This window comes from Antedon mediterranea, chromosome 1 (genome assembly GCF_964355755.1).
Source record: "Antedon mediterranea chromosome 1, ecAntMedi1.1, whole genome shotgun sequence".
NCBI classification, from domain to species: Eukaryota; Metazoa; Echinodermata; class Crinoidea; order Comatulida; family Antedonidae; genus Antedon; species Antedon mediterranea.
This window is the reverse complement of record NC_092670.1, coordinates 22,634,137-22,660,215: the sequence shown is the minus strand read 5'-3', so window position 1 is coordinate 22,660,215 and position 26,079 is coordinate 22,634,137. Positions and strand designations below refer to the sequence as shown.

General features: G+C 33.8%; 4 protein-coding genes across 6 annotated transcripts in view; 1 reads left to right on the top strand and 3 right to left on the bottom strand.

Annotated features, from left to right (window-relative positions):
• LOC140063180 (monocyte to macrophage differentiation factor 2-like) overlaps window positions 1–203 on the bottom strand; it is a 54,337-nt gene extending 54,134 nt beyond the window's left edge. For both annotated transcript variants that reach the window (XM_072109658.1, XM_072109667.1), the window contains exon 1: window positions 152–203. The gene's annotated coding sequence lies outside the window, so the exon portion shown is untranslated. The remainder of the gene's footprint in view (window positions 1–151) is intronic.
• A 175-nt stretch (window positions 204–378) lies between these two features.
• Window positions 379–5,681, bottom strand: LOC140063170 (alpha-L-fucosidase-like). The gene is made up of 8 exons (XM_072109647.1): window positions 5,212–5,681; window positions 4,719–4,825; window positions 3,983–4,113; window positions 3,451–3,584; window positions 3,241–3,338; window positions 2,289–2,421; window positions 1,565–1,735; window positions 379–1,266 (listed from the first exon to the last, which is right to left on the bottom strand). Exons 1-8 carry the CDS (start codon window positions 5,562–5,564, stop codon window positions 1,029–1,031), a joined length of 1,365 nt encoding a protein of 454 aa, XP_071965748.1. The 5' UTR covers window positions 5,565–5,681; the 3' UTR covers window positions 379–1,028.
• Window positions 5,682–6,057: 376 nt separating this feature from the next.
• On the bottom strand, window positions 6,058–16,071 carry LOC140063150 (WD repeat domain phosphoinositide-interacting protein 2-like). Of its 2 annotated transcripts, none has more exons than XM_072109610.1 (10): window positions 15,870–16,071; window positions 14,876–14,958; window positions 13,789–13,955; window positions 12,841–13,128; window positions 12,394–12,464; window positions 11,510–11,617; window positions 10,639–10,809; window positions 10,162–10,266; window positions 9,737–9,906; window positions 6,058–8,106 (listed from the first exon to the last, which is right to left on the bottom strand). In XM_072109610.1, the coding sequence occupies exons 1-10, from the start codon at window positions 15,938–15,940 to the stop codon at window positions 7,958–7,960; spliced, it is 1,383 nt and encodes a 460-aa protein (XP_071965711.1). In that variant the 5' UTR covers window positions 15,941–16,071; the 3' UTR covers window positions 6,058–7,957. The 2 variants fall into 2 exon arrangements, with proteins under 2 accessions (XP_071965711.1, XP_071965718.1); XM_072109617.1 differs by having other exon boundaries at window positions 6,059–8,106; window positions 9,800–9,906.
• A 3,926-nt stretch (window positions 16,072–19,997) lies between these two features.
• LOC140043054 (uncharacterized) lies at window positions 19,998–26,079 on the top strand. The gene is made up of 4 exons (XM_072087738.1): window positions 19,998–20,301; window positions 22,944–23,143; window positions 23,777–25,827; window positions 25,987–26,079. The coding sequence occupies exons 1-4, from the start codon at window positions 20,054–20,056 to the stop codon at window positions 26,077–26,079; spliced, it is 2,592 nt and encodes an 863-aa protein (XP_071943839.1). The 5' UTR covers window positions 19,998–20,053.

Genomic DNA, 26,079 nt, shown 5'->3' with positions numbered 1-26,079 from the left:
TAGGCCAGCCTAGGCTAATTTTACGTAACAAAACAGACAAAATAATTGTTATATCAGTAGTATAGCAGCGTAACGCTGATTATTTATTAACATCGTGTAACTAGTGTATAAAAAATAACATTTAATACGACAAAAATGTGTAATTACTAACTCATTCTTTTCTTCCTATCCTCTCCGCGCCGACCGTAATTTTTTGAACAGCGCCACCAATTCAATAGGATATGCATCTCTCTCTTGACTAATTTATTGTATTTCTTTTAGGCAAAAAAAGCGGTAGCAGGTACTATCAATTTTCGAATCGATATTGATAGTACGTGCTAACCGCTTTTTTTGTCTAAAAGAAATACAATAAATGAGTCAAAGATGCATATTCCATTGAATTGATAATTAGAATAAATCATTGTGCGGTCACAGAATTAGAAAGAAATATTGACAGAATAAATGGCACTTTTCCTGGAGTTTCTCACCTACCCCCATCGCTTACATATCTCCTTGCATTCAGGAAGTATAATAGAATGCTGTGTTTTCTCTCAAACAAACAAATATGCCAGCTTACAACATTATTAATAGAAATAAATTTAATAAAACAAATTATGCTACACATAGTACTGTGAAAACTATTGTTGACCTTTAAAAAGACACGCCGTCTATACATTGTATATACAGTAAAACATATAAAATGACTTTCATTAAAATGCATATGATTTTCCTAAATAGATGATAGATAATAGACCTTTATATTATATACTCTAAAGAATACCACTAATCCATGTTCTACTATTGCATATAATATGCCAAGTCTTTGGTGAAATTCCTACAATAATAAATCTCCTCCTTATTAAACTTAGAATACTGTAATTATCTCTACTATATTGCTATAATCAAACAATTCATATCAACAATCTTGACTTGCTGTTTGCTAATGCAAAGCATGTTGGTAACTTTTTTTGTGTGGCCATTGCTAACATGGAAATGTTACTTCATTTCATTTTTTCATGTGTGGCTAGCAAACTTTCATCACATACACATTATGCAATATTCTGCAGTTTCAATACCCAAGCATATTTACAAGGAAGGCTGTCTGGGGTTATAACAGGCAAAATGATTGCTGTATGATTGTTGGTGACTGTCCATTTCAGCGGGGTAGGGTAGCCTAGCATTTGGACTGACGTATTAGGGGACACTCTAGGTGCTGCAATAGTCACGTTGCCAGACTTAGGCCAGGTTAGAACAATCGCATAAACTGCATCTTTTGTACTTGTATACCTAAAAGAAAATTATAAAAAGTGCAAACAAATGATGAGTTGAGTATACTCATAGCTGGATATTATTGGTAGAATAATGAGCTTTTGTTTTAAGGGGGTAGATGAAAGCAGATGGTAATTTTTGGAACTGTATTTGGTCGATTTAATGTTTGTCTAGCTTAAAAGATATGATGTAGAATAAACAGCAAACAGGCATCATCATTTTTCATGTTTTTGGGGGAACAATACATCTTTAAAAGATATGATAGAATAAAATGAATGAATAAATAGCAGGCTGAACTATAGCCAAAGTATCTTACCAGACGTAAGGTGACAAAGTATCATTTTGAGCTCTCCAGGGCTTAGTACCATAGATTGCTTCCCCATTCACCCTCATCCAATCACCCAGCTCACGGAGACGTTCCTCAAATACCGGCAAAATACGTCCATCTGCAGTTGGTCCAACATTTATTAATAAGTTACCACCACAACTAAAATGTAGAAAGTAGATAATGTTACATAATCCTGGAAAGGCACGAGGGTCATGAGACAATTTGTACAGCTCTATCAAACTTTATGTGATGTGCCCATATATGGACACTATATGTGGGCATATCACTACCATATTTGGGCACATCACACTTTATTTAGCAAACTAGTTAATTATTATTTATTCTTTATACTGGGTCCTCTTCAGTTTAAGACTGTTCTCCCAGAGGGCCCAGTATATATATATATATGATGAGTTTGTGACAGTGGCTGTGTTTGAACTAGTACACCGGGGTAACCCACTACTCGTCGCGAAAGATGTACTAGGTTCTTTAAAGTGCACATGAGCTACTGTAGATGTGTACACTGGACCTACGGTTTATAGTCCTTATCCGAGAAGACTCGTTCTACCACCAGAAGTATGAAGCGAGTGAGCCACGAACCCTTGTCGATGTTCCACTGTCATTACCTCTCGGCCATTCACTCACTATCAGTTTGATAGTGTAGACAGAGCTTAACATTCATTTGTATTACTGTACATCAATAATAAATTACCTGACTGTTTCTGCTAATGTTGATATAATCTCATGAGTTGTTAGATAGTCTGAAAGTTGGCTATTGCGCCGATATCCCCAAGATTTCTTGTCAATTGTCATACAATTCTCCCATTTATGATTGATAACTTTACCTGAAAATAAAAAATAAACCGTGTTAATCATATTGTATGACAAAGAAATTGATATTGGTGTATTGTGGAAGCTTTGGTTGAAGAGTGATCTCTTGCTAATCACATAGGCCATAAAGAAATACTAAAGGCAGAGATACTATGCATCTCACCCCGTACGACACACCAATGTTCCTATAATTTGTTTGTTTGTTTGTTTTATCTTTATACTGGGTGACCTCTTCAGTCAAAGACTGATCTCCCAGAGGGCTCAGTTGGTGATCAGTGGCTGTGATGTACTAATACACCGGGGTAACCCCCTACTCGTCTCGAAAGATGTACTAGGTTCTTTAAAGTGCACACGAGCAAGTTGTGTACACTGGACCTACGGTTTATAGTCCTTATCCGAGAAGACTCGTTCTACCACCAGAACCATGGAGTGAGTGAGCCTCGAACCCCTGCCGATGTTATGGCTACGTGATTACGGTTCCACTGTCTTAACCGCTCGGCCACTCACTCACATAACATCCATAAATAAACCATGTTAATTGAAAGGACTCTACTAAATTATATAGACTCTATATTTAGACTCTTTAAAATAAATAATATAGTAGTAAAGGGTGAATTCTAGGAGAAGAATAGGGTCAATATTATATCCTTAAGATGTCCTATTCTTCTATCCTAGAATCCATCCTTGTATTGATACTCACTTAAATAAGAGCACCATACCTCTCACCCACCCCTTTGACCAGAAAGAATGGTTGGGTAGGATAAAAAATGGTTGGGTGGATAATTTCTAGAACACGAGCAGCTTTGATGTTAGGCTCCTTTTAGCCCATTTACCTGGATTATACCTGTCTTGACATGTGTAATATCCTCCATGCTTACAAAGGGCATCACTTCCCCATCTGTCATTGGTCACCACAGTGTTCTTAACTGGACTAAAAACAGGACAGAAACATGCCATTATTAAAGACAAGGTGGTTTTCTCTATCATATCAATATTGTGAATTCCAACGGTATGGGAACAATTGAAGAATATTAAAGGCCTACCTGTCGTTGTATAGCCATGCCAGGAATCCGGTACTATTCCAGTAGGATGAGCTTGGTTCCCAGTCTCCGTCTGACCATAACACATCCGGTTTATAGTTGTTTATTATTTCATACAATTCTGGTAAACAAATTTTCTGGCAAAGAGAATAGATGGTTAAGATATATACACTTATTTTTTTTCTTACCATTATAAATAACAGTGGAGTGGAGTTGTAGCAACAATAACATTGCTTGCCTTCCAATCCCAATGTCCAATCCTGACCTAGTGCAGGGTTCAATCCTGACCTAGTGCAGGGTTCAATCCTGACCTAGTGCAGGGTACAATCCTGACCTAGTGCAGGATTCAATCCTAACCTGGTACAGGGTTGTAACTCACACTCTTGTAACGTCACTTTATACACTATAAGCATGATAAATTATAAAATAGTTTATCAATCCTGTAATTGGCGAGTTACTCGATGTTGGGTGCATATGAAATAAGAAAAAAAACAATATCTAAAATACTAAGTACAGTAACACAAATTTGACCAACCTCAACATATTCATTAGTTTTAAACTTGTTTTTCTTATCACTTATGTACAACGGGTTAAACCATTCAAATAAAGAATGGTACAGTCCAAATCTTATGCTGGTATTTTGACGGATAGCACCAGCTAATTCTCCTGTAATTAAAAAGATTAATAACACCTTAAATTTTATATCTGGTAGATCATATAACAATCACATTTTTTCACAATTTTTGCTGGTAAATTAATTCCATAATCAAGGAAAAAGAAAGCTTTCCTAAGGTTGAATATTTTACATAAGTGAGTGAGTGGCCGAGCAGTTTAGACAGTGGAACCGTAATCCAGTTGTGGCTGGCAGCCACAACATCAGCAAGGGTTCGAGACTCACTCGCTCCATTGTTCTGGTGGTAGTATAACATATGATATATCGTTGATATATCTCTCTCTACCTGCCACCCTCTATCGGACGTTATGTCTTGTTGTGTATTGGAGGGTTACAGTAGAACAAGTCTCAGATACGAACTATAAACCATAGGTCCAGTGTACACACATGCACTGACATGACGTGACCCTTAGGGGAGAAGCATGTAGTTGAAAAATATAACATCCAGTCCACAGCACATAGAGACTATTTGTATTATGCGCTATACAAATTTGAAACCATTATTAATTAACCAAACAATTAACATAATATAATATTTTGCAATTGCTAACCCCTAAAACTTAAATCATAAATAGGTTTTACGTTTTGGTAACTTTACCTACTAAGTCCCTGTGCGGTCCAATGTCCATAGCGTTCCAATTCCACGAGTAGTGAGATGGCCAGTTTGTGAAGCCTTCATGATGCTTGCTTGTCAAAACAATATATCTACATATATGAAGAAAAAAGCTACTGTTATGTTAAAAATTCTACATAATAATTGAGTCACAGCAATTAATCATTTATTCAAATTATTTTGGCTATAAAAACACACAATATATTCCTATTAAAAAGTATATGAATGAAAATTAGTACATAAATGACATATAAATTTAATTTCATCAATACACACATTTTTTATTTTATTTTTAGAATAATATTTATAAATCAATTTAGGCTATGCTGTAGGCCTAGTACTATTTTCTTTGTATGGGTGATGAATAATTTACGACACATTGTGTCCAACACACCATATTAAATTGTAGCATTACGAATATAATATTTATAGGTAATTAATCAATGCTGTCACTTTTGTATCTTTTTGACAAACTTACTTTGCTCCAGAAGCCTGAAATATTTCTGCCCATTCTTGAGGATTAAAAAATTCTGCTTTGAACATTGGGGCGAAGTCTGGATATGTAAAATCTGGTGGGTAATTTTTCTTCATAAAATCCACATATTCTTGGTTATGAAGACCTTGCCAATTCCACCAAAACCACTCACTTCCAAAGCTAGGTACTGAAAACACACCCCAGTGAATAAAGATTCCAAGTTTTGCTTCATCGTACCACGGCGGTAGCGGCCTGGAATCGAGAGAATCCCAGGTTGGTTTATATTGTTGAGCTGTCACCATCATTAAGACAGCTAGAACTAAGTATAAAATAAACATATTGTACCTTGACAACATAATTTGTTTATTTATTACTCGACTTCAAACTTACAGATATTCAGAATAGATTAAAATAAAGATTATTAAACACAAAGACGGTCCGCGTCAAGGATTCTTTCAGAAAACTAAAATGAAAACAATAAACAAAGTCACGTGCGAAAAATGCACTGCTGTCGATCAAACAATTACAAACAGAGAGCTAGCTAGCTCACTCACTCGTGACTTTAAGCTCCGCCCATATTAAGTGATGACCACACCCACTTCAAATAAAAAACGGCGTTTTTCTGTTTATTCGATAAAATGATAGTTTCGTGATATGCCTATTATTTTTTTGTAATAAAAAGTTAATAGAATATAGAAGAAAAACTAATGTTTTTTTAATGACGATTAGTCTGTCTCCATGCTTGCATGTTTAATTTGACTGCTGCTGCTAAATTCTAAAATTTGCAACTCATTCCATTTGTTGGTCAATAACATTTTTCTTTACAAATTGAAAAGAATGCAAAACAAAAATCAAATATTTGTATTTTATTTGTATAACATTTTACATAAAAGTTACTTGAGGCATGCCAAGATAATTAGAATGATAATCAGTCAAAAGTACATATCATATCATTGTAGAGAGCTATCTATCAAACCCACCCACTTCTATAAAATAAAAATGTATGAGGACATTTAAAATCATTTCATACAGTATAGCCTCAATCCAAGACTTCTAAATACAGTAAACCACTAATTTATTTGCAGACACTAAATCTACTAACTGTGCCCCAAATTGGAGTTTTTATAGAATGTTCAAAATAGAAGTCAAAACATATAAAGAGTGGTATTCTCAGTGGTTCAAAGAGAACTGAAGTCCCAATTAATAATAGGCCTATTGATTATATATGGACGACTTCTGTCATAAACGACAATGTCAATTAAGTCTTACATTCATCTGAATGATGACTAAGCCAGAACCATGGCTGGAACATTGACCAAGGACTTCTTTCGTCCAGTGGCCATCTTAACCAGAGTAGAGGTATAAGCCAATACGTCTGACGCAGATACTAAATTCTGGGGCTGCCATAAGAGTCAGCATTGCTGCTTCAAATGCTTAATGGGACTCCAGCTCCATATACAGCACCCGGTATTCCCAGATGGTCTCCTATCCAAGCTCTACCCAGGCTTAACACGAGAACCGGTGATTTGACGAGAACCGGTGTTTCAACGTGGTAAGGCCATATTCTGGTGTAATACCACACTACTGTATAATTATATATAAAACAGTCAAATTTTGTGTGAACTTTGACCCATTTTTTTATTCTACTATATAATTCTTAAAAGAGGATTCCAGGATAAAATAATTAATATTGAAATATATAACTAACTTTATATTAGATAAGGATATATGAAACTTAATATTTAAGAAACCCATTTCAAGTTTGAATTTGATTTTTTAAGCGCAAAAAATAAATTAGCAAACACAACATTTTACAATCAGGGAAAACGAAGACAACCAAGAATTGCTGGCACTCAGGGTTCAGGATGGCAGAGACTAAACTGGTCATTGTCGCCAACTGTCAAACGATGAGGGCGTTCCTTGCTCAGATCAGCCACAAAATAAGATATGATTCGGACATTTACAGCACTAAGACATCTATAGCATAACAGCAATGTTCTCAATTTGTGAAAAAAAAAGTACAAAGACTATAGTAACTTAACATTGAAATATTTACAAGATGTCTTTCTATTTCACAAAATATATCTGTAATAATATTATAGTAACTACTTGTTTAGTGATATCTGACGTTAAAGTAAACATTACACATAACAGTGTATTTGGAAAAAAGATCAAATCTTACTCTTATAAACTTATATATGATTAAGTTAATTTAAACAGTACTATATTTACTAAATATATAATATAATATTATATATAATATAACATTAATATACATGTTTATTTTAGTCTATTCCCATAAAGTCTATACACTTTAGTTAAATTTCTAAAAAATCTTGAAAATTTAAAAGTGCTAAAACTGAATTAACCTTTCATTAAACTTAAAAACAGTAATTTAAAAAAAAATAATTATCATATTTATTTTAAAAATTATATTTTTAAATTTGGCAGTTTTCCATAAAAAAGTAAAATAACTAGTGGAAAAATGTTCAAAAAATGATAATATTAAAACAAAACGGTAACAAAAATGTGTTAAAAAATAAACCATGGCACACTTTGAAAATGAGGTAATGACAAAACCAACCAACCAAGCATTGAATACGACACCTTTAATCATCATTGAATTACGGGATATGCATGAAATCATGTGATAAAAAAGGCTGGCAATGATTGGCCATAAATATCATATTATGAGATATTATTACATAATATTATGTAACCCATACACTTCTTCCTCGTCTTGAATACTTTAAGAGTCTGTGTAATGAGTCATCGGTGGAAATTCATTTTCGTCGTTGAGTGGTAGGGCGCCCTCACGATTGACTTCGTCCTCGACAGCTTCACCTAGAAGGTCATCTGTTTTGGGTTTGCTTGATTTATCGGTAGCTTGGGCATAATCTGTAGGGAATGAGTTATGGCAAAGTTAAATAAGCAGCTTTAAACCATGGAGAAACATATAATCTTAAGCTCTGTCTACACTATCAAACTAGTTTGACAAAAAAAATGTGATGTGCACAAATATGGTAGTGACATCATCATGTTCATATATATGGGCATGTCACATTTTTTTGTCACATAAGGTTTGATAGTGCAGACAGAGCTTTACTGTTTGTGAAGATTCAATGAAGTTATTAATGTTATAACAAAAATGATTAAATCTGATTATGAAGTTAATTATAATGATGATGTTGTTAATGATATTGATTAATGATAATGAATAATATCAAATCTGGTGTTAACGTTAAGATACAAATATGCATTTAAGTATTGAAAAATTGCAAAAATAATAATGTTGTAATTTTATCAAAAAAAGGAGTGAGTAGTGTACTATTACAAGCAGTGTTTTTGATAATGTAAATACTGTATATTATTAGTAGTATAACCTAATATAGTCAACTATAGTCTGGTTTTCAGAAAGCGTTCTTAATACTGTAGTAATAGGTGGAAACATTTGGAATATTTTAAAGAACATAGCGGCCGACTATTTGAACATTGAACGGCCAACAAAAGACCTGGAAAAATGAAATGTCAGAAAACTAGTAAATGTATGTACATTGAGATGTTTTTATTTGCTAGTGCATTACTAGTATACAGCTCTGTCTGAACTAGGCTTAAGAATCATGGTTTCGCATTTGTATACAAGTCTTAGGCATTTGCTAGTATACAGCTCTGTCTCAACTAGGCTTAAGAATCATGGAAAATGAAAAGCAGACCAATAATAAGTATGTGTTTATATTTAAAAGTGATTATTATGTGTAACCTATGTTGTTAGAACGTGTTTTTCATTAAGATAATATCAAAGAAGCAGTGTGAATAGCAATACATAAAACAAGACTGTCCTAACAATTCTGTATTAACCATAGGCTTAGAAAAATGTGCAAAATGGGTGTTGTAGGCCACGAAGCAACATAAAGCTGGAGCACCAATGATGCAGAAGCCTATCCACTGTTACACCCTAGCTACTCTTTTTCATTTTTTTTGGGAATTAAAGTATTGTGAATCTTTAACTAGCAAAGGGTGGGGTTGGAATAATGTCAAAAGGGGAAAAGGCAGGTATCACCAAGTCATTAATTAGAAAGATCTAAGAACAGCACAATCAATTTAAATTGTTAGTACTAGTAGTCTATAGCTTAGATTCCCTACCTATATAGACAAAAATACCCAGAAACAACACCCCTCAAACAAAAAATGGAAAAGTCCATATTTTGTAAAATGTTCCTAAAATTCTTTTTTTCTATTATAGGTGGTAGTATCTCATGCAATAGACACAGTTACAAAAACAAGTTAAATCCTCAGCAAAATTATAAAGGCGCTATATAAATAACAATGTTAAAATAAAAGCTCAACCACCTTTTCTAGCATTACTGTAAGAAAGCCAATCAAATTAAACCAGAAAATGTTTACTCTCACCGGTAGATGTTGGATATACAGACGATACACTCCAGCAAAGCATGTCATGAAGAGGGTCGTGGGTCGAAGGTTAAAGAGCGAATTCATGCAGCCTAGCATTTGTGGTTCATTTACCTACCCTTGGTATTATGTTTTGAAGATTGTGTTTGTACATTAGAAGCAGCGGCTGCTGCAAAAGTACCTCGTGTTAATGTTGCTGGCCGTTCACTGCGTTCTTCAGCGGCTGTGTTGTCGTCGCCTCCTTCAGCACTTTCTGATGGAACTTCTGTATTCTCAGCACCGTCAAGCCTTTGGGAAAATACAGATGACATTAATTCAAAAATTCCAGTTTCCAATCTGTATTATTAGTGCCCTGTACATTTACTACACCAGAAGGACTCACTATTTACCATGAATTTTATTGGTTTTAATTAATGTGTGAATATTAGGTTATTCCATTTTAGGGATTGGGTTATTCCATTTCAGGGATTGGGTTATTCCATTTTAGGGATTGGGTTATTCCATTTTAGGGATTGGGTTATTCCATTTTAGAGATTGGCTTACCTGTGCTGTTTAAGTAAAGTACAATCCCCTCCGTCTGTGGGATCCAAGTTGTAAATATAAATATAGCCATCAGCTGCCGCAACTAACACTCTGGGTTTAGATATCCTACAAGATAAGTTGACATTGAATAAAAGAAGAAATAAAAAACATAGGAAATATATAAGCTTATTGCATAATACTGTGATCTTTGGGGAGGAAGGCCTCTATTAAGTTTCTCACAGTAGATATGTTATGCACTACTGTGTACTGTGTACTGTGTGTGTGTATATACAGTAGACCTCCTCTATTGGAACACCCCCATTAAGGGGACACTTTCTCAAGAAACAAATGAAGGACAATAACCTCTATTAAGGGGACACTTTGTTTGGTCTCCAAGGTGTTCCCTTAATAATAGGGGTTGTATGGTATAAGCTTAGGCGATTTAGTTCCTGCAAATTAAGAGGGAACGATAGTAAAGAGATAAAGTACACAACTTACGTGACAAGGGCACAAACGTTTCTAATGCCCGAGAATGGTAACTTTATTGTAGCAAATGCACGGCCTTGAGAGAACACCTCAGTTACTTGGGATGGTAGGTACGTTGCCGAGTTCATCAGTGCCTTGCCTAAGTACCCCATCCAAGTACTAGGCTCATCCTCGGATTTAGTACTGTACATATTTCAATAATAATAATAATAACAGAATCTACATATTGTGTATATCATCTAAATCTAAATTATACAACAACAACAAATACCTTTATTCATCAAATCACAATAAAATAATAGTATGTACAATGATTCAAGAAAATGATGAAATGTAGTCTCAGGAAACCAGGAGGTTTGTATAATAGAGACCCCAGATTACTTTTTAAAAAAAATTAAAAAATTGGTTTCAAAAATAATAGTTCAAGTTTAACAGTAAAAAAGATAAGGAGGGGAGAAGACCAAAAAATAGACAAGCTAATTATTTACAAACAAAATAATGGAAATAAAAAATTATTTAAAAGTAATTGGTAGTTTCAATCAGTAGTGTATGTGTAGTAACATAAAAATATTATAGAAGATTACTGCACAAGACTGTGGGACTGAAAGTCTTTAAACAGTGATTGGGTTCGCTTTTGACAATCCTGGCTTTTTGTTTCTTTTTGTATTTTTATGTATTCTGTTGTAATTGTTATGAGCCGATATTGAATAAATCAAATCAAAATAAAACAATAGTAAAATAGAAAAGGTAAGAAATATAGTGAGTCGAGCTTAATTTGTACAGATTCCAACTGAAAACGCACTCTATTTCAAATTATGGAAAAATATTATATGTACTGTAAATCATTATGGTAAGGCGTATACAATTGTAATTTTTGACAAACCTTTCTTTTGGTGTTTCAAGTTTAAAAATGTGAACTGTTTCCGTGTTGCTGGACACACAGAGGAATGTTGATTCGGTGTTGAATGCCAAAGAGCTTATGCTTACACACCTGCAAACAAAAACACAATTTATCAAATGAACTCACGGTTTACAGTAATAACATTTATAATCTTGAAACATAATATAATATTTTGATAAATGTTTTTAATTTTCACATATAAGGATCTCGGGAATACATTCTCGCATTTAATATGCTCAACACACTCAACACCAAAAGGTGTACTGGTGGGTAGGTGGGTTTTGGGTGTAGGGGGAGTGACTTAATGTGATATATCTGATTGGCTCTGTAGTCTCCATGTGACTCCCTTTTTGAACTTTGATTACCTTGGGGTTCACTCTCTAGTTAATCTCTTTGGTCTCAGGAGGGAAATCCCTTACTCTTGTAACTAAAGTCTACAATAACTAGTCTGTTTTTACAACCTCAATAGAGGTTTGAATTCATAATATAGACCAATGGACCAGTTTATAAGCTTATAAGCTAGTCACTTGTGATTGTGGGTGAAAGGTTAAATCTAATTTGTATTACCAGTATAATTAACAGGAACAGCTAAGCTAGAATAACACAAATGTATTTGATTTTGTATTTTTTTGTTGTTTTAATTATGTATGTTTGTAAGTAGACAGGATTGTAAACAATACAAACATATATATTCTTTACTGTATAGTCTCTGTGTTGTTTATTGCTTCCTCTCTTGACCTTAATATATGACCTTATGGTCAAGTCAATTATATCTAGAGGGTTATATTATCATACACAAATGTACTGTATTAATATACACTACTATATTAAAAAGAAAAGAACAAAAACAACCAAAATGAAATTACCTTTTTACACCTCGTCGGAATTCAAAGATTTTCTGGCCATCAGGAATTGTAAACACTCGAATAACTGTTCCCTTTAAATTAATAAAATATTAATGAATTTATTAAGTATTCAGAAACACTAATTTTTAATTTTTCCAAACTTGTTCTATGTTCTTTTATAACAACATTGGACAGTAATACACATCATAGCAAAAGTAAGGTATACAATTGGCTTAAAATTTAAAAATTTCTTAATTTTCCAGACACTTCCCAAATGACTGTAATTGCTAACCGGGAGCTTTTGATTTGCAATGACCTAGGTCAGGTCAATCAATGTTTCATCGGCCATTGTCTGGACATAGAAACCAAGGAGGACCAAGGACACACATCTCAATATTTCTGCATGACAATAAACAAACCTGAGACAGAGTTTGGTCATCACAAATCGAAAGCTCTGCAATAACAAACCTTTTCTGAGGCGGTGGCAAGTTTAGAACCAGACGAGTCAAATGCAAGAGCAGCCAGACAACTATCATGAGCCGGTATCATATTAACTGCTTGTAAATTGACGGTATCAAAGATCTGCACTTCTCCTATATGACTGCTACCTGGATAGGCTAAGTAACAGTTATCATTACTGATGGAGAGAGCGCACAGTCCAAGAGGGTTGGCAGGTGTCTCACGTATCGTGTGTAGTACCTTCATGTCTCGTATGTTGTGAATGTACAAGCTCTCTTCCAGGGCAACTATAAGTCGCTGAAAATGAAAACAAAAATTGAATCACATATTATATTTTTACAATTTGTTTATTTCATGCGCATCCAATAGCGAGCAACTCTTCAATTACAGGATGGATAAACTATTTTATAATTTATCGTGTTATAAACCAAGTCTCATTTGAAGCTTAGGGAGTGGAGTTGCAAGAGTTGTGAGTTACAACCCTAGCACTGGGGTTGGAAGGGCATGCATGTTAACCACCAACAGCTCCACTACCATATATACATTTAACATACTTGGGTGTAAACTTTACAATTTTCAGAGTCATGGATATAATTATCGTTTTAATTTTATTCCACCTACCATTAATTTTTTATACCCAACCCTCGAACTCTTGACCTACATCCCCAAGGGTACTACTGTACTTCATTAGTAAAAAAATCCATCTTTTCTCAAATAAGAAAAAGATGGCAGCCATTTTGAAAAATAGTCCAAGCGGGTTGAAGCAGACCGGGAAAACACTGGAACTTTAGTAAATATTGTTCGAGACAACCTCAGGGACCTATCCTGAAAAATTCAGCTTTAGCATATTTATTTCTACCTTTGGCCCTTTTTTGTCTAATACTCCTGGACTACAAGTGCTACTCTCTAAATCTGCCAAAGAACTAGGAATAAAAAGGACAATATCAGACGTCTTACCATCCGGTTGAGCTTGACGGCCAGGATTGTGTTGGAGTAACTGTAGTTGCATATTTCTGTTCCTTTCTTGAAATGGCATACCTTCAGTTTCCGTGGCGACGACAAGCTGACGATAGCGACTAGGCTGCTAGAGAAGAGACGTTCCACAATACAGATATCCTCATTGTCTTAAAAACAAGTCATTCAATGAATATTATTATATTATTATATATTCGTACAGTAGTAATGGCTTTATAAAAATGTGTTTGAATCATGATTTCATAAATATTATAATGAATTAATTTATAATCTTGACCTATAATACATCATTGATATTTTTGAAATAATGTTGACCTACTTTTTATTTATATTTATTCAAACAATAATAATTGCATGTATTCACTAATATAAAAAATGAATTACATATAATTATTTCTTCAATAAGAGATTAAATTACTGGTGATAAAATAAAATAATTGTTATAAAAATGATGTTTTTTTTAATATTTCTATTACACATTGATCATATTCTAAAAATATAAATGATGTAATGAAGTTAAAAATTTGATGCCTATTATTATAGAACATTCCTAAAAATATAATTTATAGGATTACATCATTTCTATTTTTAGATTATGATAAACTTTGGAATTGCATAAAGAAAGATAACAAATATGCATGCTTCTGGGTATATTTTTGCTGCCTAGTTGCAAGACAGCGTTTGTTTGTTTTGTTCATTGCAATTTTGTATATAAAAAATAATAAAGCCTAAAAGCTCTGTCAACACTATCAACATTTATGTGACAAAAAAATGTGTCATATCACTATCATATTTGGGTATATCGCTTCCATATTTCGGCACATCACATTTTTTTGTCAAACTAGTTTGATAGTGTAGACAGAGCTTTATAATAATTATAATAAAAATATCCTGAATTTATATAGCATCTAATGTTGTGCAACCTCTAAGTGCTGAACATTATTATCCCAGTCATTTTTTTGATCAAACATGTATGGAAACATACTCCTATAATGCAGCTAGTAATCAGCGCAAAGTTGTGTCTTGATCTAAACAGGGTTCCCATTTATACACCTGTAATATAGCTTACCAGATTCATAGATTGTTTCAAGTTTGTCAACAGAGTTGAGTGAGAACAACCGATAGCCTGTTTCAGTACCAACTGCCAAGGACCTACGAACAAATTATAAATATTTTCAATATTGTAATATTTAATTAATGTACCATTATATGATGGAGTATATAATCATATGCTCAAGTATAATCCCTCCCCCCTAATTTAGGTTAAATAATATATGGACACAAGAATTTGGTAAATTCCACATTATTGCATTCAAGTATAATTCCACTACTACCTAATTAGGTATCCAGACTAGACTCATAATATAATACATAGTATTAAATGCTGTTCAAGAGACATGGGGGTGGTAAAATGTGAAGGCTGACAGTCACAGGGATGGGATTAACAAGGGTAGAGTGTATGTAAACAATGCATTCATACACTATGGAAGTTATGGGGTTAGAATTGGTGGGGAAGAGGGTGGTTGTGTTAATTTATCTTTGCAGCAATCTCTGTAAGAAAAGGAAAATTATGTTATTATTGAATACATTTTTAGATTCAGCAGGAAGCAACAAAAGAACAAAACACTCAAATATGAGTTCAAAGGGACAATAATAGAAAACAAAGTACAAATTTGGAAAAATCAATGAAGTGGATATATATTTTTTCACAAAAGGCAAAAACCACAAAACAATTTCTGGACCTCAAGCTAAGAATTTAAAAAAAAAAGTAGTAGGCCTATCTGGTGGCACTAGCTAAACGCAGTAGTTTTAATAATATTATATATATAGAAAAAAGAAATTATTAAAGTGCAGAAGATTTATTTTCAATCTAGGCCTATGTCTGCGAATAAACAATTATAAGATCATCAACACAATAAATCCCTAATCCTTAGTGCAAAGTTCATCTTTGTTTGACAGCTGCGCCACAATAATACACCACTGGCCAACCTATACATAAACAGTGTTCTGTCCCAAGTACTGTACTGTACGTAGTCTAGGTAGGCCTCCTGATAATTACTTACGTGCAATCTTGATTAAACGTAGCAAATAATAAAGGGGAATCTGGCTGTCGTCCTAGGCTTGCGAGATTCATTTGTCTGCTCTAACTCTCCTCTAGTACAATAGTGGCAAAATTTTGCCAAGATAACATCAGAAAGAGGGAGAGTTATGCAGTTATTGTGTTCAAATTTAGGATACGTAACTTCTGCAGCTAGCTAGCTATTGTTGTTTACCAAAAACCTTTTATTTTGATGGCGCATAAAGGTTATTATGAATGGCGCCCTCTATTTTAAAGCACAAGAAGAATCTTTTATTTTAGAAAGAACTTTTGATAAACATTTTTGTGCTCGTAAATAATTGATTTTTGAAAAAGGCAAACTGTCGTAGTCTAGTATTGATAAATTTAAATTTATAACATTTATTATCTATCATCCACACACAACACACACCACGGACATAATTATGGCCGGTGTAAGATTTAAATCTGTCCGGTGTTTGAAAGTGTCCACTGGACAATTTTCAGCATTGAATATTGTAATACTAGCTGTTGAAAATGGCCGCAACCACCCGGGCAGCTTTCATCGATAAAAAAGTAGGACCATCGAGACATCGACATCATATTAACCCCGTAAAAACTAGGGCACTGGACGTTCACCAACTCCCGTTAGGGTAATTATAATTCCTTAGAATACCAACTTGAATCGCAAAATATCAAGTGGATTGAAATAAATATTACTATTATTATATCTGGAGACATATAGTCTAATCAAATTAAATTGTTTGTTTTTGATTGAGTATATACAACCTGTTGTCAATTTGAAGTAAATCGACAACTTGAAAAATATATAGCCTACTGTATTATTATTTCGAGGGAATGAATATCACTAAATCATATAGGCATAGGGCCTACCTATTTCGTTATCTCGAAATATTATTTCATTTGAAATTCGAATTACTACTTCGCGAGAGAACGAAATAATTTCCCTCGAAATTATTTCGTTCTCTCGATCATCATCATCATCATCATCATCATTCCTTGTCTCGAAGTAGTAATTCGTTTTTTATATTATTCAGTTCTTGAAATCTTATTTTGTTCTCCCTAAATATATTCGTTCCCTCAAAATATTTTTCAGTTCTCAAAATATTATTTTGTAATATTCATAATACTGCTACTAATTTAATAATATCAACTGATAACAAAAGTTCTTTAAACAAGTAAGTTCGTCATTGTTAAAGTCAGTTCTTTTTCATTATATTTTTTTCACAGATGCCTGATTTTTGTTTTTATTTAATAAAACATTGAATTGGTTAGTCACAATATTTGCTTTGTTTCTAGAGACTTTACATTATTTATTTATTTATCTAAAATACATTTGAAAAATATTGTTGATGCATATTACCAAAAAATATTTGTTTTTTATATTTTATATGGCAAAATAAACACCTTAATTGCGCATCATAATTATTCGTTCACTCAAGGGTATTTCGGTTTTTTGTTTTTTTCGAATATTAGGGTATTTCGTTCCCAATACAAACAGTCCAATACCGTTATACATCAAATTTATAGAATAATGGCTTATATTGAAATGAAGCGTTTAAAACGTCTTTGCCACAATGTCTGTACATGCAGCTGAGTTTAAAAAATCGCGGTTGTATTTTTGTTTTATATGGACATATAAACATAGAAACCACCAGCTAATACCAGAAATACCAACAGCTTATGTATCAATTTTTAAAATCAACACCAGCTAATTTAGAACGGTCAGCAGATAATGTAGTAACGAAAATTGCCTCACAGCTAATGTTGAAAATATTGTATAATTTAAAAACCTATCTACATCATGTGAAAATGCATTTCTTTACTTACCGGTAGCTATCCATCTATCCACGTCTCGTAAGTGACCAACCAACCAACAACCACTTCTAGTAAGTAACCACCTCTATTGAACGACCACCGTCTCTGATAATCGCCCACCATCTCTTAACGACCACACCACTCGTCAAGGACGAGCTATTTTAAAGGACCACCACCTCGGCTTCTCATAATCAACCTCATGACGGACTACCTCTCTTAACGACCACGCCTAAAGTGTCGACCTCTCTATAAAAAAAAAACGTCCACCTCTCCACTGGGACCACTTCTCATAATCGACTACCATCCGTAACAACCACCTTTCGCAAATTACCACCTCTATTGAGGTGGTCACTTACGGGAGGTGTAGTCGGTAAAAGAAGTGGTCGTCTACGAGCGGTGGTAGTTTATGAAAAGCAGTCCCTTATGAGAGGAGGTTACCCCTTCAGGAAGTTGTCCATTGTGAGAAGCGGTCCTTTAACAGAGGTAGTCCCTTTTAAATATTAAAGGTGGTCGCTAACAAGGGTAGTTGCTTACGATCAGAGTGCTACGTTTTGAAAGCCGATCACTTACGAGAGGTGGATAGACTGACAGCTAAACTAAGTAGAGAAATACATTTGCACATGATTTAGACATTTAGGTTTGTAAAATATATAATTATTATTTTATTAGCTGGCGATATTAACTACATCAGCTGTGAGGCAATTTTCGTTACTTCATTACCTGTTAAGTTGTATATTAGCTAATGTTGATTTTTATTTAATAAATAACTGTTGGTGTTTCTACATTAGCTAGTTCTAGGTTTTACTACATGGGTGGATTTGACAGTTTCGACGACATTTGCTGCCGTTTTCTGCACTAGCGGTTTTGAACAGGGACTAGTGTAAAGGAAATGCCACAAGTTGTGTTTTTTTATTTTTTTTTATTTATTGTTTTGTGTACTAAAGTGGCAGCATAATCAGTATTTATTTTTACCAGATGTCCAGCAAGGGTAATGTCCCATAACTCAGGCCACAATTGTCAGGTCAACCTCAAAACAGCGGCTCTCGGGAGATATTAATTACCGGTAGTCGTGTTAACTGTCATCTGTTATTTGTCAGGAGAAGGGGTGCGAACTTGCCATATCTCAAATTAAGATTACGCTTACCATGAATATGATTTCATTACAAGAATTATATACCACAGTATGTTACGTAATTTAATTCTCTTATTTTAAAAAATAACTAAATAAATTAGTATATGATTCTAGTATAAGTATTATAAAAAATGTTTCTATTTAATATACAGGGAGCGGGGGTTGCCTCATAGCCTGAACGGTTTTAATACGAACTTATGTACTATAATATTATTTTACGTAGATTACTATTTAATATTATTTTATTTATTTAACAACATATTTATACAGGATTATACACAATCAAGTAGAAATATACTTGTTTTGCATTGTGGTCCTGTCGACAAAAACGGATACAAATTTAAATACAATTTCAATTAATATTATAATATAATTTGAGATGAACGTATAATATGTAATAAAGAATAACTATATGATTATATTTTATACTCCTATCTGAATGTGCTATTTATTGTGTAATAGAACGACTGAAGCGTTTACCAATAAGAGTATCTTCGAAATTTAATTTAATAAATGGCATTTCCCTCCAATAGTTTTTTTCTCTCATTTTTTGTGTACTTGCCACTGTAATAAATTACCATTCCCTAACCATGAACATTCTAGAATAAGATGTTTACATTTAAGACATCATGTATAATTAATATAATAACAATCAGGAACATTCCAGTATGCTATTAATAGAAACTGTAATCAAATAGAATAAGAAGTATAAAGAATGATATAGAAGGATAGGAACATCTTGTATATAAAGGGATGTAAAACTATTGTCATGTTGTTGGATATTAGAGGTTGGATATTAGATTGTAAAAGTTATTGTGAAGCTGTTGTTTAAAATGCTTACTGGGTTGTTGAAAGTTGAAGTTGATTGAAATTAAAGATTTGTTTTTGAGTTATTTTACAACTTTGTGAATTTGGTGTGTATACTTTTATGTCACAAGGGAGTTTCTAAAGTATTTTCAACCGCTCGGAAACATACGTAAAAGGAGTTCGTGACATCCACTTAAGGCACAAAGTTTAAATTATAGGCCTACACCTGACAAAACTGTTTGCTCTTTCTTCTAATCGGCAATTGGTTAAAACAAATGTAGCAAGAAGCTGATTGGCTCAATGTTTGTTCAAAACCTCCTACATTTAAAAAATCATTCACTTTGCTTGCAAAGTTCCAATCACGGTGTTGTTCGTTACAATCTGCCTTCTTTCTATTTTTACTTATTATCATTATGGCCGATCATGAGTTTGATGCCTTGAGAAACTATCTACAAAACAACGTTTATCCTGTAAATTATTCTGAAATATTAAAACGAAGTTTGCGACGGAAAGCCAAGAACTTTACAATTCTTCGTGATATCTTGTATTACAAACAACATTCTGGTAGATTGTTGCGTGTATTGTTACCGAAAGAAAAAAACGAAGTGTTAAACAGTATCCATAAGCAGGCACATGGTGGTCACTTGGGTGTCAACAAAACGTAAGTTTAAAGTTTGTCAATTAAATAATATTTAAGCTTCGATAAGTTTCTGGGTGACTTTAAAACTGTTTATATGTTTGGCCAGGTGGAATGCCATCCTGAGATGAGTATTAGTAATTAGTACAGCATTGTTTTTAAATGATTTTATACGTAATTTTACTTTCTGTGGACCACAGAATTCGAAACAAATGATTAAATGAATGAATTAAATGAATAATAACTAATACTTATCAATTGAAAAATGTATAATGACCGTGTACATTATGAAGTTAGTATTTTATATATAGATTCAAACATATTTTTATACCTCCATGAATGAAAAATATGTTAAGTCGATAATAATTTCTACTCAATATATTATCGCAATTAATTGTATAAATATATTGAAGTTGAACATAAAATATCACATGTAAAAAATACAAAACATATATTGGCATTCAATAATTAATCAAAAATGTTCCGAATATGAGCACTGTTTCAATAATTTGACAGATTATTATTATATAATTTACACAGTGCTACACAACGCATATATCTTTAGTTCAAAATTAAGATATCTCTTTTAATAAAGATAGATTATTTCAATTGAAAACTAAGATGTCTTACTTTTTAAAAGAAATATCTATGTTAATAGATATTTTTTTGTAGGCTTATTACACCTCGAAAAACCAAGAAGAATACAGTACAACTAGCTCTATCTATAATAGTAATGTTTTAGTTTTATAACAGTTCATATACGGTACTCTACACGTGCCCACTGCATAACTAACACAGAAAAAAATCCACTTGTGATATTCCGAATGGGACAAGAATCTTCCATTCTAAATATCTTGGTAAGTAAGTAATATAGAGATATCCCTCATGAGAGATATCTTAGTTTTAAATAGTGATACAAATACTTCCCGAATGAAAACTTATTCAGGTCTTGGTATAATAAATATGTTCAATATTAGTTGCTCATTCATAATGCAAAAAGCCATATCAGTATTAACTTTCGTTCGTTTAAAATGTATACTTATGAAAGAAAACACAATTTGACAAAAAAAAAGGTAAGGAAGAAGACTTTTATTATGTAACTTTAAAGTGGATTATTACATTTTTTTTTAGGGAATACTTCTTTAAAAAAAACGCATTTTCAATAACAAAACTAGTTTCCAATCCCCCGGTAATGGAGTAAAACCACCTGCAGCTTATGTAATGAAAAAAATTAACACCATGTAGAACGATCAACAACGAATGTAGGAACGAAAATTGCATCCCAGCTAATGTAGGACTATCGCCAGCTAATGTAGAAAATATATATTTTACAAACCTAAATGTCTAAATCATGTGCAAATGCATCTGTTTACTTAGCTATCCATCTATCCACGTCTCGTAACCGACCAACTTTCTAAAACGACCACACATCGTAAGCAACCAACTCTTTTAAGGGACCGTTTCTCATAATCGACTTCCTCTCTCGTAACGACAACTTTTTTGGGTGACCACCTCTATTAAACGGCCATCGTCTCTGTTAAGGGATCGCTTCCCATAATCGACCAACTATTGTAAGTGATCACATCCTCTCATTATGGACCGCTTCTCATAATCGACCACCTCTCGTAGTAAGCGACCACCTCTCTTAACAACCACAACTCTCGTAAGCGACCGCTTTTTATTTTCGACCGCCTCTCGTAAGTGATGATCTCTTTTAGAAGACCACCATATCTCTAAATGGACCGCTTCTCATAATATACCAACTCTTGTATAAATCACCTCTCTTAAGTGACCACTTCTAATAAACGACCTCTCTGTTAGGAGACCGCTTCTCATAATCGATCACATATCGTAAGCGACCACCTCCCTTATCGACCACATCTTTCGTAAGTGACCACCTATTTTAAAGGACCACTACCTCTCGCAATCTACCATTGTGGCTCACTAAAAAGTACCCGGTTTCCTTAATAGGGTGTCCTCTACATTTTAAAAATAAATAAATTTAACCAGTATGTAGTGTTAAAACGTATATATTTCCCCTTGTTTATTTTAAAAAAAAAGTGGCGATTTTTATATCTACTCTGTCGCACATTCACCAAGCGTACACAATAATTCTAGTAGGACAATTAATTATTTATACTTTTCAAGTTAGTTTTTTATTGCCTGAGTGAATTATTACCAGATTGAGGGCGTAGTTATTTTGTATGGGAGGCTGCACTCAATTTGAAGTTTATATGGGGGTATTTAGAATGTAAACACGGTACAATCAGGGAGATGTAAATCTCCCTGGTACAATGTGACACGGAATCATCACGGACTGATGGACATTTTTCATAGAAGGTATCTTTTCCCTTTTCAATATTCATTTATCATTGTCAAATAAAAAAACTAGAAACATAGATAAATATTAAAAGTTAATTAATCAGTTGTGCCCAGTGCTTGCCTTAAACGAAAAGTTAAAATATATGGAACGCCAAACTGTAATGTTATTATAATGCATTGATGAGAATGGTGATGTGAACTGCGGTAATAAATAATAAATAATATTAAAAAACAAAATAAAATTAAAATATTTAAAGAATCCATAATACAGTTTTAAGGTCAATAGTAAACCTACAAAGAGATTGAATATCATCAATACAATAAACACATTTTTTTTTTAACAGTTGGAAAAAGATACGCGAAAGGTATTATTGGAAGGGGTCATTTGATGGTGTTCGTAATTTTATAGCCGCCTGTGATCAGTGCCAACGGAAAGAAGTTTTAAAAAAAGCAAAAGTGCCACTTCAACCTATACCCGTAACAGATACTGCTTTCAGACAGATCGGTATGGATATTGTTGGGCCTTTGGTAAAGACAGAAAATGGTAAGGTATCTCATGACAAATTACTGAAAAACAAAAATGCTGTGACTGGATAAAAAAGCTAAATCAAAACGTAAAAGTAAAAAGCAAGAAGACATGAATGAAATACGTTCAGAAAACTTTGTAATTCATTCTTCAGGGCCTAAAATTACAGTTAATAATTAGTTCTGTTCGGCCTTTATTGTAATAGAGCTGAACTTAAATTTATTATTGTAAAGGCACAAGCGCAATTTCTGTGAGGTTTCTTGAAATTGTTAACTAAACTAAAATTATGACAGTTCTCTTTTTTACACTGTCAACAAAAACTAGATTTACCAAGAATCAGATGCTCTTATTATTGTCACCGGATTTACATCGATTATGGCTATACTGTAATAATCTTTATTTCTGCCTGTTTTAATTTGATCCAAACCATGACTGGGGTAATACTGTTCAGCGCATAGAGGTTTTACAACATTAGGCGCTATGTAAATCCACGATATTATTATTGTTCTTGTTCTTATTATATTTATTGATATTAATATTGTTATTATTATTGTTATTTCATTCGTACAGTTCGGGTGTTGTACATCTCATCATGACATTTTGACACTACTATTATTACGGCTTATTATATTATTATTTGCTGTGTTTCAGGTAATCGGTACTTACTTGTATTTACGGAGTACCTTACCAAATGGGTGGAAGCTGATGCAATTCCAGATAAATCTGCTAAAACAGTGCTGAGATCTTTTATTGATTTTGTCTGCAGACATGGAACACCTTCTATATTGATTACAGACCAGGGTAGAGAGTTTTGTAATGAGCTGAATGACAGCTTCTGTAAGCTGATTGGGGTAGACCACAGAGTTGCCTCACCATACCATCCTCAAACAGGCGGGCAAACGGAGCGCTTTAACAGAACACTTTGCACAATGCTTATGACGTTGACCAACGCAGACCAAAATGACTGGGATATACAACTCCCATACGTGTTGTTTGCCTACAGAACATCCGAGCACAAGTCTACGAAATGTGACCCATTCTCATTAGTTTACGGTAGAAAGGCTGTGTTGCCTGTAGAATTACGTATTCCCATCGTTTCGTCTAATAAAGATGACATATCCGGAACTGTTCCTTTAAAAATAAGAGTGGACGCTTTTTTGAAACTCAAAGATTCAAGGAGAAAGGCATCAGAAAATATCAAAAAAGCACAGAAAAAGCAAAAACATTATCATGATGCTGGTGTTAAAAGCAACACGTACTATGCAGGAGATCAAGTGCTCTTGCAGAATTCCAGAAATTTGTCAAGAAAGGGAGGCAAACTTAATGCTCGATGGACTGGTCCATATATTATAGAAAAAGTCCTCACTCACAATACATATCGACTAAAAGGAAGAAGGGCTATTGTTAACGGAAACAAGATCAGACATTACAAGTCCGATAAAACAACCTCTTTGAACTGTCCATCATCAAGCACTAAACAGAAATGTAATACCAATGATAAGCATCTCCCTCCAAAGAAACGAAAGCGAACGCCAGACATCCCACCTGAAGTAACGCACCATGATAACATACCTACATCCAAGAATGGTGATATCACACCGGATGATCACATTATTAACATACCTACATCCAAGAATGTTGATGATAACGATAACAGACCTACATCCAAGAATTATGATATCACACCGGATGATCACATTAACATACCTACATCCAAGAACGATGATATCACACTGGATAATCTCGATAACATACCTACATTAGACAATGATAATGTCGCACCGGATGATGACCATGACAACAGTAGGCCTGTATCTGATAGTGATGTGGTATACCTCAACACGAAAACTTCAAGAAAGTTATTCTTTCCTGTCGATGCCAATTGGCAGCTTGAAAAGGCAGCACCATTTGGTATCAATGTCAAAAATTTTCACAAAACTCACTTAAAATGTGAAATGGACAAGGCAGCCAGGCCTACTAAAGTTGTTAATATGAGAGGGGACGGCAACTGTCTTTTTAGGGCTTTGAGTTATATTCTCTTTGGTGTCCAGAACTACCATGTAGTTGTACGGGATTACATACTAAACTATATGTCCATGAACAAAAACCTATTTGAAAAAATTGAATCCAGATCATTTGAACGATACGTGGAAGACACGAGAATGGGGGAATATGGGACATGGGGTTCGGACATCGAAATCATGGCATTTGCGACCATGTCAAATACGAATGTTTATGTTTACAGTAAATATGGAAGAAGGAAAGGGCTTCCACATTATGAATGGTTGAAATATGCACCAATAAGTAATCAGTTTGGTGATTTAGTATCTGAAAGAAACATCTACCTATCAAACTTATGTGCACACTTTGAGCCTGTCCTGGATGTAGACAAGAAAACTTATGACGCTGAATTAAAATACACTCGTACACCATACGCACCAATCAAAAACCACCTTGCACGGAAATACTGGGATATTGTATCCGATGTGACCCTCAATGCTGCTCTGGTAGATAATTACGAAGATGAAGCGGTAATGCGTTCCGAAGGCATTATGGACGTTATATACGTATCTGAATTCACGGACACACATTATGACATTGAAGCAGTCAACCATCTAAAAGATGATATCGATCCAAATATATTCAATTTGCTTTGTGACATGGAACATTTCCCGGAAAGGATTCATCAGAGCAACAATGAAGTACCTGGACAATTATATGTTGATTCATACAACGTCACTCTTTAACTGTAGGCCTACCTATGACCGGTAATCTCAACATACACAGAAGCATTAAATGGTGAAAAGGGTATTTGTTTACCTTATAGAGGTAAGTTTCGTTAATGCTTTGATTTTTTACAGGTGCTTCCGTCAAGAGGAGATTGTCGGCTTTGTCTGAAACTCATCGACGAAGAAATACCAATTGCATTTGTCGGACCAGAAAGAAGAACATAG

Bases quoted from the DNA above. Each gene is read 5' to 3' on its own strand.
- LOC140063170 (XM_072109647.1), bottom strand. From the start codon at position 5,564: ATGTTGTCAAGGTACAATATGTTTATTTTATACTTAGTTCTAGCTGTC. The intron at 4,114-4,718 runs GTAAAGTTACCA...TTTTAATTACAG, and splicing joins ACCGCACAGGGACTTAGTAG to GAGAATTAGCTGGTGCTATC. The intron at 3,585-3,982 runs GTTGGTCAAATT...TCTCTTTGCCAG, and splicing joins AAACTAATGAATATGTTGAG to AAAATTTGTTTACCAGAATT.
- LOC140063150 (XM_072109610.1), bottom strand. From the start codon at position 15,940: ATGAATCTCGCAAGCCTAGGACGACAGCCAGATTCCCCTTTATTATTT. The intron at 12,465-12,840 runs GTTTGTTATTGC...ATTAATTTAAAG, and splicing joins TTGCCACCGCCTCAGAAAAG to GGAACAGTTATTCGAGTGTT. The intron at 10,810-11,509 runs GTTTGTCAAAAA...AAATATGTACAG, and splicing joins CTTGAAACACCAAAAGAAAG to TACTAAATCCGAGGATGAGC.
- LOC140043054 (XM_072087738.1), top strand. From the start codon at position 20,054: ATGGCCGATCATGAGTTTGATGCCTTGAGAAACTATCTACAAAACAAC. The intron at 20,302-22,943 runs GTAAGTTTAAAG...TTTTTTTAACAG, and splicing joins CACTTGGGTGTCAACAAAAC to TTGGAAAAAGATACGCGAAA. The intron at 25,828-25,986 runs GTACCTGGACAA...GATTTTTTACAG, and splicing joins TTCATCAGAGCAACAATGAA to GTGCTTCCGTCAAGAGGAGA.